The sequence below is a fragment of the Aquarana catesbeiana genome, linkage group LG02 (assembly GCF_042186555.1).
Source record: "Aquarana catesbeiana isolate 2022-GZ linkage group LG02, ASM4218655v1, whole genome shotgun sequence".
NCBI classification, from domain to species: Eukaryota; Metazoa; Chordata; class Amphibia; order Anura; family Ranidae; genus Aquarana; species Aquarana catesbeiana.
Window position 1 is genome coordinate 75,657,206 of NC_133325.1, and position 12,949 is coordinate 75,670,154.

Here is a 12,949-nt window from a genome sequence, read left to right on the forward strand (position 1 = left end):
CACATGCTGGCATGTTTTCATTTGTACCGCATATGTATGTTTATTTACATTAAGCTGTATACATATGTACTTGTTTTCCTGGGATTACATACATATGTGCTTATTTGCATAGGGCTACATGCATATGGGCTTATTTGCCTGGGTGCTTGTTTGCTTGGGGGTACATGCGTGTGTGCTTATTGACCTTGTACTGCATACATAAATGCATGAATGGCAAGAATACTTGTATACCTGCATGTTTTGCATACCCAGGTACTTGCATACCTAAGGGGTTTCATAGACGTAAACCAACATTGTTTTAGACCTGCATTCTTTGAGGACTGTATATTAGGATGGATAGTATAGTTGCTGCATTATTTACCTGTTATACCAGTTAAATGGTTCCAGAAAAGAGAGGCAGCCGGGGAAGCAGGGGCACCGCTCTAATGTTCAGGGATCTGGCGGTGTCCACATCTCTCGATGGACAGTGGTTTCAGGTGCTTGGCATTGCAGTGTTTCCTGGCGCATTCATTTTTCATCAGACTGCGGCCGCATCACCTTGATCATGCCTGATCTCAGTTGATCGAAGCCTAAGCAGGATCAAGCCTGGTTAGTATATAGATGGGAGACTGCCCGGGGATACCAGATGCTGTAAGCTTTCCCCACCTGGGTGAGGGAGGCATCTGAGGCTGCTGGGTTTTGAGAGTATTTCAGGCCAGAAAATCTTATGGCTGTCTCTGAGGGGGTTTGTTCTATTTTTAGCTGGCAGAAAACTAGTAGGTTAAGTGCACTTCTTGGGACTGTCTGTCTGGGTCTGTCACAGAGTTGTCAGTTTTTTGCCTTGGATTTGCTCTTAGAGCAGAAGTCTATCTCTTGCCAATAGATTGGTGCAACCATGTGTTAGATCATAATACATACATTTTTCAGGGGCTGAAACACAGTAGCAGGGGAGTGAATGGAAGGTCAATGTGTGCTCATTACTCTGGTCTAAAATGAGCCTGTCATGTAGCCCTAAATAGCTAAAGTACAAGTTGAAGTACAACATGTATTTAGACAAAATCTGAAAATACTTATACTAATAATAGTTGCATGTTATTGATGGAGCCTGAGTTGTGGGCATATATCAGCCATTTTTGACCAGGGTTCCATGGAACCCTAAGGTTCCTCTAGAGGTTGCTAGATGTACCTTGAGCTCTGGTTGATCGACTTCCCTTTTGATGCCTGCATAGTTCTAGGGTCAATGTCACTTGGCAGGACCAGGTGCATGAATCCAATGGACTTTTAGCTGTCTGTAACGGTTGCATTTTTGCCCACCAATGTAAGGGGCGTTTTTCCTACTGTTAATTTGTTTTTGGAAAGGTTTTCTAAGACCTGAAAATGATTTCAAAGGTTTCCCTTGGGTAAAAAGATTGATAAAAGCTTCTACACAAGTGGTTGTCAACATTTGAGCTATAGGGGTTCTCTTCTGCTGCCCCTGACATCACCAAAGGGCCGCCCATAATGTTCAATATATGTAATGCTTGAGAGGACAGCCAGGCTGCAGACCTATTAGATGAAATTATGGTAAGAGACTGTGCACATGCTACATTTTTGGCCTGGAGATATGATGCAGAAGACAATTTGAAACCAGGAGAGGCTAGTAGAGATCCGTGCTAATACCCCTAATCTATGTTTCTACTATAGACTGCTGAGGTCTGAGGGCCGCACTTCAAATACCAAAGGGCTGTGAGACCATGTGAGGGCCATCAGACTCATAAAATGCTATCTCTGCTATGATGCAGAGCAAAAGGGGGGACAATTGAAAGGAAAGGCTGCTATTAAATACCATGTCTCTCTAGAAACATGATGGACATAGAAGTCAGCCAATAGTATATGAAGAAGAGGGGAAATGCTGTTGTCATTTTTTATGTTATAAGCTTCCTGATGTTTTGCTCAGAAGAAAGCACAGAATAATATAAAGATATTATAGTATATGCAAGTTGGCAAAACATATATTTTATTTCTGCCAAGGCTTCGGGTGTTTTTATGACAATTGATTCATTGTTAGGTTATGGTACTTTCTATTCTGTCTGCAACAACAATGGAGGGAACATTGTGGGGTTGATTTACTAAAGGCAAATAGACTGTGCACCTTGCAAAGTGCAGTTGCCCTCTGCAAGTGCAGTTGCTCCAGATCTAAGTAAATGAGGTAAGGCTTCACTATGCAAAGAATACCCAATCATGTGCAAGGAAAATAAAAAAAAACAGCATTTTTGCTTACACATGATTGGATGATGGAAGTCAGCAGAGCTTCTGCTCATTTACTAAGCTCTGGGGCAACTGCACTTGCAAAAGTGCACAGTCTATGCCTTTAGTAGACCTGTGTGTTCCTAAATGCATGCAAAGAAACCCACAGACATCTTTTACAACTGAAGGAATTTTGCATGGAAATGTGGTCAAATGTTCATGTCAGAGACTGGGGGGGGGGGGGGGGGGCAGTTATATAAAATGCCTACAAAAAGTCACTTCTGCTAGGGGGGGGCATCGCCAGCTTCTGATGCCAATGGTGTACTTACATTTTCCACAGTACACTATTACATCTATTGATGTTTTTATTGACTAATAAAGGACATTTTTCTTGTGTTCTTATTGAAGCATATTACCTTTATCTGTATGCACGGTTTCAGTAAAATTTTCATGTTTGCCTTTTTAATTATGTTGAGAAAGTTCACAATTTCTATGGGATGTACTTAATTTTGTATAATGACTGTGGTTGTTCTGCAAGGCATCTGATTTGCTTTATGCTCTCTCATGTTTCAGTAGACCTGAAGCTTTTGCACTTGCAATACTTCCCACTGTGTAACTGACATCATTAAGGATGACAGCTCAGGAATCCCCTAAGATTGCCCATCCTGGGAGTCATGAACGTAAAAAGTAAATCTACTACTGATAGTTTTCTCACTCCATGTATCTGGAAAATTAACCTTTAGGGTGTCAAGGAAAACTACTACAGGTTCACATTGCAGCAGGGAGGCAGAGGCCTTTTTTAAATGTAAACATATATAAAAAGTTAAGAAGGTTAACAGATAATTTACAGATATCTGATGTCCTTAAAGTAGATGTAAATCCTAACTGAGTAATTTTTGGTTTTCTAAAGCACTGTGTATGAAAATATCCCTCCTTCTCATTTCCATTACATAAATATAGGTTCTGTTCAAAAAATGGATTAGGACCTTCACCCTACTTCAAGTGGATGAACAAGAGAGAAAACACCACTCCAGATCCACCAGCTACACACTGATGCAATAGCACTAAACAGATGCAGGCCCAGCTCACAGCTGATAATGAGAGAAAAAGGAAGTCCAGATGGCCGCATTACTGCAGAATATACCTTTATTTAGAAAATCACCAAACGGTAAAAACAGGGTGACCCACTGACATGTTTCATGCTACACTACCACTTACTCAAATCAGTCTGCTATGAGTAAGCTATAGTGTAGTGAGAAACATGTTTCTCTGTTTCTATTTTCTTGATGATTTTACCCTGTTTGTCAATTTTCTAAATAAGGGTGATTTCTACAGGAGTGTGGCCGTCTAGACTTCCTTTTTTTTCTCAACTTCAAGTGGATACATTTTTAAAATAAGTATGTTTATCCTGGGGAACAATCAAAGCCATGATGTACTGTGAAATGTTGCTTCGGCTTTTCCATCATTCCCACATATCCCCATTTCAATCTTACCTCATTGGCCTTAGCTATCCTCTTGCTGCCTAAAAAGTGGACATACGGACTTTTGTTTGTGCCTATTGGACATCGCCTCATATTTAAACAATTCTGGATTGCAGTTTACACTATACTATGACATACCTAGAAAATTAGTTGCCCTTAACTCCTGAATGGGCACTTTATAGCCTAATAGACATAATTTCAAACAATTATTTACCATTATATCTCTCATGGCAAGGGAAGCCATCCTACATAAGTGGACTTGTCCTGCACCCCCTCCATATCTCTGTAGATAATTTGTCTTATTTTTTCTGCATGGAATTGGTGAAGGCCTTCTTACATAAAGAAACACAAGTCCAAACATTTTTGTATGTCTGGGAATCTTTCATTCAAATCTTGCTTACTGATATCCAAGATGTTTTTAATACACACTATTACATCAAACAGACTGTTAACTGATGATCCTCCAATCGACCCTCTACCCACCACCTAAATTATACTTTATTTCCTATTAGCCGAGGTCTTGCTAGATAGCAGACAGACCACCATCCAAGTACCGCTCATTGCTTAACCTTAGATCCAGTACCACTAATCCAAACTTAAACTATACTATTAAAATGAACACAGTTGTTCTGTATCGTTCTGTTGGTAAAATATATTGGTGCCATCCTAACTGTCAACTGCATTCTTACATTAAAAAAAAAATTGGTTCTGTAGTCCAGCAGTGAAGAACTCAGGCTTGGATTTTGGTGCAGCAGAGGCAGGAAGGTACAGGAAGTTAGGAGCTCATTGGACTTCTGGCAGAATCAACAGTTGTTGTTCTGTACTTGCAGAGGTTGTAAAAGGGGACAAAATGTGCATGCATCGTAAGGTGCATATGTGGGTATATGTGCATATGTTTTTGCAAAAATGTATTACTTTTTTTTCCTAGCCCTAAACTTTAAAGTGTATGTAAACCCCATATCTATTTTTCAGTATGTTTGGAATCATGCCTTACTGTACACAGTTTTTTATAAAGAAGTCTCACTTTTTATTTTTTAATGTCTCCTGTACCCCAGGGGCAAAGCACGCGTAGAATATTGTCCCATCTTTCTACAGACAGTGTAAGGTTAGTTGCATGATTGGGCAGAGTGTCCCTTTCCTCCATGGCCATCCAAAAATACAGTTTGCAGGAAGGTGAATAATTAATGAGGTTTGAGGTTGGCTGCTAGCACTTGACTGAGACTAAGATCATCACTAGAAATGCAGGGTGAGAGGGCCATGTCAGCTAAACTATGCTTGGCTTGTTAACAGCAGAGCACAGTGCTGCACAAAGACTATGCTAAACTGTTCGTATAGATAGTCACAGATCGGCTCAATACACAAGGAGGTGTTGGCAGTTGTTCTCTGCCACCACCTTGCAAATCAGTAGTCTTTATTGGGAAGAACAGAGAAGAAGGAAGTGAATAAGGAAAAATTAACTCTTTAAGCAAATAATTGTTTTGTGGATTGGTTTCAAAGTTTCTTAACTGAGAGCCTGCCAAAAGCAGTACTTCCTGTTGCAGCGTGGCAACAATAAGCCACTCCCTCACAATTAGCAGACGCATGTCAGTCTGCCATGTGTGTTTCACAGGGCTTCAGTTAGCCTTTGGATTGCCTATCAGGTCTATTAGATAGGCAGGCCAACAGCCAACTGAAGGACCACGTGTATAGAAATTTTGCAACAGACTCGTCCCCCACCCAAAAAAAGACAATTGCTTAAGAAAAATGCAGTGATGCATGATGCCAGACACATTGCAAAGTAGATTTAGGGTCTATTCCCAATGCAAATTAGTACTGGGGTATGCCCCCTCTCATCCCAAAGTTATCATGGCACCTTTTGAAAGGCTGCTGAGTTTTAGCAGTTATTTACAGTATATGTTTTGTAATAACAGATTCACTTTAAGTGAGCTTTGAATTCAATTTGGCCATCATCTGCATCTGTACTGGCCAAGTGTTGTAGGTAATCAAGATATTGCACTGAAATTCAGTGTGTCTCTTTAAAACAACCAGCTGTAAGAATTAATAAAGGTAGACTTATAAGGATAACCTACTTTGGGAACAAGATCTCCAGAAAAGACAGGGTCACTGATAACTTCCACTTAAGAGTTATATCACTTGGAAGAGTGAATTAAAATACCAATGGAAATATTAACACACAACTGTGTCCCTGTATGCCAGACCTTTAAATGAAGTACAGCACCTTTTGGATTAGAGCTTCTTGTGCGGCTAAGAACATAAAACAAAAGCCAAGCTTAGCCAGGGACTGAGCGTGTGACTCCTTTATTATTCAGCATGATTGATGCACGGCATTGCATCTGGAGCAGATGATAGACTGCAAATAAGCTGAGGGTCATTTAGGTGAGTGAAGGGCATATACCATGGCCTCCGTAACAATAAATTTCAATAGGTATTACCACAGGCTTACTGCCACTATATTATTGGCTAAAATTTACTTTAAGTGGAGCTGCATGTAACCTTATTTTTTTTAGCATGTGATAAGGTTAGAAGCTATGTGTTCCCATTGGCCAGGTTTTTCCTTCCTTTATGTCCTGCTATTCGCTTCCCCAGAACACGAAATCGGCCTAATAGTGGCTATACACAGAGCAATTTTATATTGTATTGTCGATTTGCCTGCACAAAAAAATATGATCAAAGGTTCTATATGATGCTCTGTAAACTACAAAAAAAAAGTTATAAAAAAATAAATTTTTTTTTTTATAAAATACTTAACGTAATTTTCCTTTCCTGATGGACTCCATGGCAGTCTACGTGTGGGTTAACCCTGCCTCCTCTCCAATGCTATAGGACCCCACTCCCATAAATTTGAGCTCCCCACTAGAGACTGCATTCCGTAACTAGCCAACTCTTTGACCGATTGGTGGGAACTCCGTCTGCCATGGAAAACATCAGGAAAGGAAAATTACGGTAAGTATTTGATAATACATTTTCCGTTTTCCTGACAGACTCCATGGCAGTCTACGTGTGGGAAATTACTAGCCAGACCACAGGGGTGGGTATGCTGATCAAAAGAAATTTAATTTGGCCCGTCAACCGTCAGGATTCTTAAACCAAAGTTCACAGAAGATAGAGAAGCAGGCTCTATGCAGTAATGTGACATAAAGGTAATAATAGAGGCCCATGAGGCCACTTTGCAGATGACATCTGGAGCCAAATGCCAAGCTGCTGCCCACGAAGCCGCCATACCCCTGGTGGAATGTGCCGTTGCCACCTCTGGAGGAGCCAAGCCCTTAGCTCTATAAGCCTGCTGGATGGACTGGACGATCCAGGCCACAATCATTCTGGTCGAAGCTCGCTTCCCTCTGTTACTGCCGGAGTCCAAGATAAACAGGTAGTCGGAGCGTCTAAAGAAGGAAGTAACTTGCACGTATTCCTTCAGTATTTTGACTGCATCCAGAGGATGAACTTTGGTGAACCCCGGGGTCCTGAATGTAGGTAAGACAATTTCTTGGTTCTCATGGAACACTGAAGTGACTTTTTGAATTTGAGCTGAGCATAGGGATGAGGACCACCCGGTCCAGGACGAAAGCCAGGAATGGTTCTTCATGACCCAAGGACCCGATCTCAGAAACCCTTTTGTCCGAAGTGATGGCTATTAGGAAAGCAACTCTTGCAGAAAGGTATTTGATAGAAAGCGGGGCAGATCCCGCGGTACTGAGTCCAGACAGTGAGTCGAGAATGAGGGAAAGATCCCATTTGGGGAATCTTAGTCTTCTTTGGGGCCTGAATCTTGTCACCCCATGGAAGAACTGCCGGATTAGAGGGTGAATGGCCCATGATGTTCCGGAGAAGGATGACAAGGCTGAGACTTGAACCCCGAGGGAGCTGATGGATAGAGACAGATCTAGGCCAGATTGAAGGAAGCTGAGGATATCCTGGATTTCTGGATCTCTGAATGATCTGCCCGTAGAGGATGAGAATTCGACAAACTTGGCCCATATTCTCCCATAGACTTTATTCATGCTCGCCTTTCTTGAGCTCATGAGGATGGAAATCACTCTTGAAGCGCACCAGAGAGATTCCAGCCTCTTCCTCTCAAGAACCAGACCATCAGTCTCAGTAACGCCGGACAAGGGTGCAGGACTGTCCCCTGAGAAAGAAGGTCCGGCCTGAGGGGAAGAGGCACCGGATCCCAGAAGCTGAGCTGGGTCAGGAAGGCAAACCATGGCCTGTTCGGCCAGTAAGGTGCTACCACCACCACCTTGACTGCTTCCGCCTGGAGTCTCCGTAAAAACCTGAAGATGATCGGGAGCGGGCGAAAGGCATATGCCCTGTTGAAGCTCCACTGATCTGTCAGAGCATCTACTCCAAAGGCCTGGCTGCACCGGGGGGGGCGGAACCCTTACAGTGGATAGGGGGCACTGCAAAGGTAGATTTTTCTTGTTCCTGGAATTTTGCTTTAAAGCTCATTAAAAGAGCAATATAGCCAAATATAGCCTTTTTTGACCATACTTTCTCTTCTGGGTCACAGAGGTGCTCTTATTTCTGCTGTCGGCTGATGTCACAGAGTCAGCCTAGACTCAGGGAACGATCCTGAATTTAAGATCGAGATCCATCCAGATGCCTGACCAGCAGCTGGATGGGCCTCACAGTGCACCACTGAAAGTCTGAGACAGCCAATCTTGCCCCTCCACAGCCTGGCACATTTTTTGAGTGCTGGAGGGGCAGAGCAGAGACCGTTCTCTGCTCAGTGAACTGAGCAATCAGTGGTCATGTGATTGTGCAGTTTTTGGTCTTAGAGCTGGCGGGGGACAATTGCAGTACCTGATCGATGCTGAAGCCATATAGGTGAAAATGTATGTTTATTTTTGTGATTCCCACACTTCTTCTTTAACACAAAATAAAAGACTTAATTGTGTATTCTCCATTAACTTTAATGCATTTTAGCAAAAGATAGCCAAAATATCCTGAATTTCGCAGACATTTTGGGCAAAGTGAAAACTCACTCATTGCTCAGTGTACTTTGCCTAATTCCAAATGTTACTGCCAGGTACTAAATAGAGGTGTATAGAAGGGGATCCCTGGTAGTTAGTCACAGTTGTGATTACTACGGCCATTGTCCTTACTCCACAGCATATTACGAATGCTCCATTTTCTTTGTCTCCCAGAGCGCTTTGCAGTAGCATTCTGACAAGTAAAGTGTACCGATTGACATCTGATGCGGCCTACTGCAAAAGTTAGTTTGACAACTAAAACTTTAACAACAGGTTTACGTTAAATTGGATGGGACGTTAAGACGGCCTGGGGAAATCAGTAACCACTGGCCAGAACATAAAGCTCATATCTTCTTGGTTACTCATTTGTGTTGCTTTATTAAAAAAAGAAACTTCCCCAATAATCATTGACGGAGACTGTTTCCGCTATTTGCTTTAGCGCAATGTCACTTTCTGTGTGCCTGATTGTTTGTCCCAATTAATAACGGATCAAGTGTTTTTATTTTCTGTGCGCTTCATTAGAACATAACTTTACTTCTTCTTCTCTGTAACAGCCCAGCCACAGTGGATAGAGAAGATTAATGATACGCAGTTAGACAGTGGAGATCAGCTCCGTTGGGAGTGTAAAGCATCTGGAAAGCCAAGGCCCATATATCGCTGGCTAAAGAATGGACTCCCCTTGCTACCCCAGGTACTGTGCGCTCAGGTTAATTAAGGATTCTCACTACTTTTACCATGTCCCTGCCAATAAAATGTTATTATGGATGGAACTGTCAAGCGTGCACTCGCTTCTCTGCAAAGCTGTCACTTTATTTTGAATCCAAAATACAGGTTTGTGTAAAAAAAGTAATTAAGGTCCAGATAAGCATTGCAACCAACTGCATTCCAGTTTTAAGGAAAAAGAGAGAGCCTCACCTCTGTACCATGCTGCTTGTACAAGTCCTCTGTTATTGAGAGGATACAAATATGAGAGCTTGCATTCCCGACCTGTGTTTATAGCAAAATTGAGATTTGTATCTTTATTACTGTAATGCAGTCAGGCTGCAGCCATATCATTTTTTATTTTTTATTTTTATTGTTCTATTTTGCTGCAGCTGGGGTGAAAATGACCTTTGCTGGCAGCATGCTAGACATCCACACCATTGCTCCACACATAGTGCAACAGTCCAGGTCAGGAGGGGTCCAACATGCCATCTGTACAGTGCTCCAATCAACACTGGAAACTAAAAAAAATCTTTCGTCTGGAAGTCTTCTTAAAAGCAAAAAATAGCCTAACCCTGAAAGAAAAGCAAGCCCAGAAGGCTCATCACTCCCTCCTGCTGCTGCAATTAGTCTTCCAGGTTGCATGATGCCCATTAGACATGTGCGATTTGTTCTGTTATGGATCAAATTATTTACAATCACAATCCAGATTTTAACAAATCCAAAATAAATGGTAACAAAAACAACAGATTCATTTGTTTCATTCAGATGACATGATGCGGTAGTTTAGTCCTTTTGTTAATGCTTGAAGCATCCGAAATAACGAATGATTCAAACTGATTTAGATCCATTTGTTTTTATTGAGCATAGCATGAATTATACAAAATGCACTACATAATACATATAAATTGGAAAAATTGTGCAATAAAGTTCTGTTCACATCTGGTGTTTTCTGATCTTGGGCAGAATCACTGCGATAATGCCCACAATCCCAAGTTGCACTGCAAAATTGACAAAACGCACCACGCGTGTTTGGGTGCCTTTCATTTTCAATGGCATCTAAACGGCATCTAAACGGCGGGCAGTTTTGCATTGATTGAAAGTACATGGCACCCCAACACACGTGGTGCGTTTTGTCATTATTGCATTGCAATTGGGGTTTGCGGGCAGAATCACATTGGTTTTTACTGAGATCACAAAATGCTGGATGTAAATAGGGCCTAAATAGTCTCAGAATCATAACATAACGAATCAATCCAAATCTTCTGAAATAATATTAATAACTTTAATATTAATTTCATACTAATAATAATACTAACTTTTAACTTTAATATTAATTGATAATTCAGGATAAGGAATATACACAACGTATCTAAATATACAAAATGAGTTCCAAAAACGAACCATTCTAATAATAACGAATATGACGAAAACAAAATTATTAACTTAACAAAAATGAATCCGCAACTAAACAAAACACATGTATTTATCATGACCATCTCCAAGGCCCTTCATCATTCTGCCCAGTTCCTGTGAGCACAGGGCATCAAGTACCTGCCTCGGGGGTATATTTTAGGTTGCCCTGGACTCAGGAAAATGCTGTATAAATTGGCGCCACATTATTGTGTGGCTATGTTCTGTTCAGCGTTCAGGATCTGAGGAAGAGAAGGATGACCAATGATTACATGTGGATGGACAAAAGAGTCAAAGAAAAAACATATGTACCGTATATGAAAATATGAAAAATGTTACATTAAATAAATGTCAGGTGGCAAATAACCTGTAGCAGAATGTTAATTTAGAATGGGGCATTAGTTTCTTAAACTGATCATAAAGAAGTCCCCTTGAAAGGATTGTTCAAATTTATAATCTCCTTCTGGTGAGCCAAATGCATGGTAATCTGGAAGGGCTGTTTTCCACCTATTTAAGCAGCTTAGTATTCCTTGATCCATTGTTGACTGCTGTAAGTCAAAGGGCTAAAAGTAGCCATACGTATCAACATTGTTTTTTGAGATTTGATCTCAAATAAATACCATTCAGATGTCCAAAATGCCTCCTGTACTTCTGCATCCCTTCCCATGTATGGGTGAGCTATGACTAATGTACAAGGATGTTTGGAACAATCCGTAACAAAAGTGCATTGACATTTCAAGAAAAACATGGTAATGAACACTAAAATCATTTCAGAGGTAACAGAGAGAGAGAAACATGGTAGCATGGTCAACTAGAGATTACAAGAATTATGGTTTTATATGGAAGAAATGAGCATCACTTAGATATTGTTAAGAGTTGAGGCCCAAAGGAACTAATTACTGAAAAATGTAGGCATACTTTGGTTGACAGATGAATACCTCACAAACAAACAAAATCTAATAAACCACACATACAGTGTTACATTACATTTTATTATATCATGTATTATATTAAACATTCCATAAGAGAAACATGGAGGATTCCATTGCTGACCTTTCATTTTTGCTCATTGCTGGCTGTCACGCTGACCCTCTGGCTTCAATATTTTGAATTACTAACCCAGAAAAAGCAGAAGAGGATTTATGACTTGTCTCTAACTTGTATGATCTGCATACCAGTTCTGGCTTAGGGACTCAGTAAGCATTGAAGGCAGTAGCTCAGCCTAACTATCAAACAATTAGACATTTCTAAAGTGGACCTGTACTTTTGGAACTTTGTTCTCAGAAAAGTCAGTCAGAGGGCAAAGGACTAGTCACCACAGTGATTCTTGTGACCTCCCCACAGCTGATGCTTCCCCTGCTACTGACTTATTATGCCTTATTTTGCACTTTTTCTCTGTGTTTTTGCTTCCTCCTCTCAGAGCTGCCCACCTGATGACTAGTGGGGTAATAATCAATAAACAGCAGGAAATGATCCACAGAATGATAGAAACTGAAGCAGAGAGATCCTTGCACTGTGGTTCCTCTGTTACAGCTTTCCCTCCAGCAAGGAGAGCAGTGGACAGTAATGACATTACCAAACCCCACTGCAAATCTACTGAGACTAGCAGTCAGAGGCTGATAAACAATTATTTTCCCCACTGTATGTATTTAGTGATAAAGAGGCTTTTTAGATCTGCTCTGGCATATCATTAAAAAATGGGAAAATGTGTGTCCCAGCATCATGATAAAATGAGTAACAGTTGAGTTTTATGAAATGTATACATTATAGTATTATAATGATCATAATCAAGTGAGCTAAGTACAGGTTTGCTATACACCATTTGTAATATCTATTACAGAACAGACTTGAAATGGTTAATGGCATGTTGACAATTCACAACATCAGTCAGTCAGATGCCGGGATGTACCAATGCCTAGCGGAGAATATTTATGGGATCATCTATGGAAGCGCTGAGCTTAAGGTTCTGGGTAAGTCAGATGATATTTCTTAACTAAAGATAAGTTTATCTGCTGCATTTTTGATGAGGGACACAGTGTTAAGGGGCTCTGAAAAAAAGGGTGAACATTGCACCTTCCACAACATTTTACCTCTTACAGAATTTCAGGTGAACTTATACTAATTTAAACTAGTAAAGTAAAGTAAAGGTCTTGCCCTCTAGTAAACACCACCAGATGC

At 40.8% G+C, this 12,949-nt stretch overlaps 1 protein-coding gene across 3 annotated transcripts in view; it reads left to right on the plus strand.

Moving 5' to 3' along the window:
* CNTN5 (contactin 5) overlaps positions 1–12,949 on the plus strand; it is a 2,213,095-nt gene that overhangs the window by 1,766,424 nt on the left and 433,722 nt on the right. For all 3 annotated transcript variants that reach the window (XM_073613049.1, XM_073613051.1, XM_073613050.1), the window contains 2 exons: positions 9,211–9,347; positions 12,612–12,741. In XM_073613049.1, the coding sequence (XP_073469150.1) occupies positions 9,211–9,347; positions 12,612–12,741 (267 nt within the window). The remainder of the gene's footprint in view (positions 1–9,210; positions 9,348–12,611; positions 12,742–12,949) is intronic.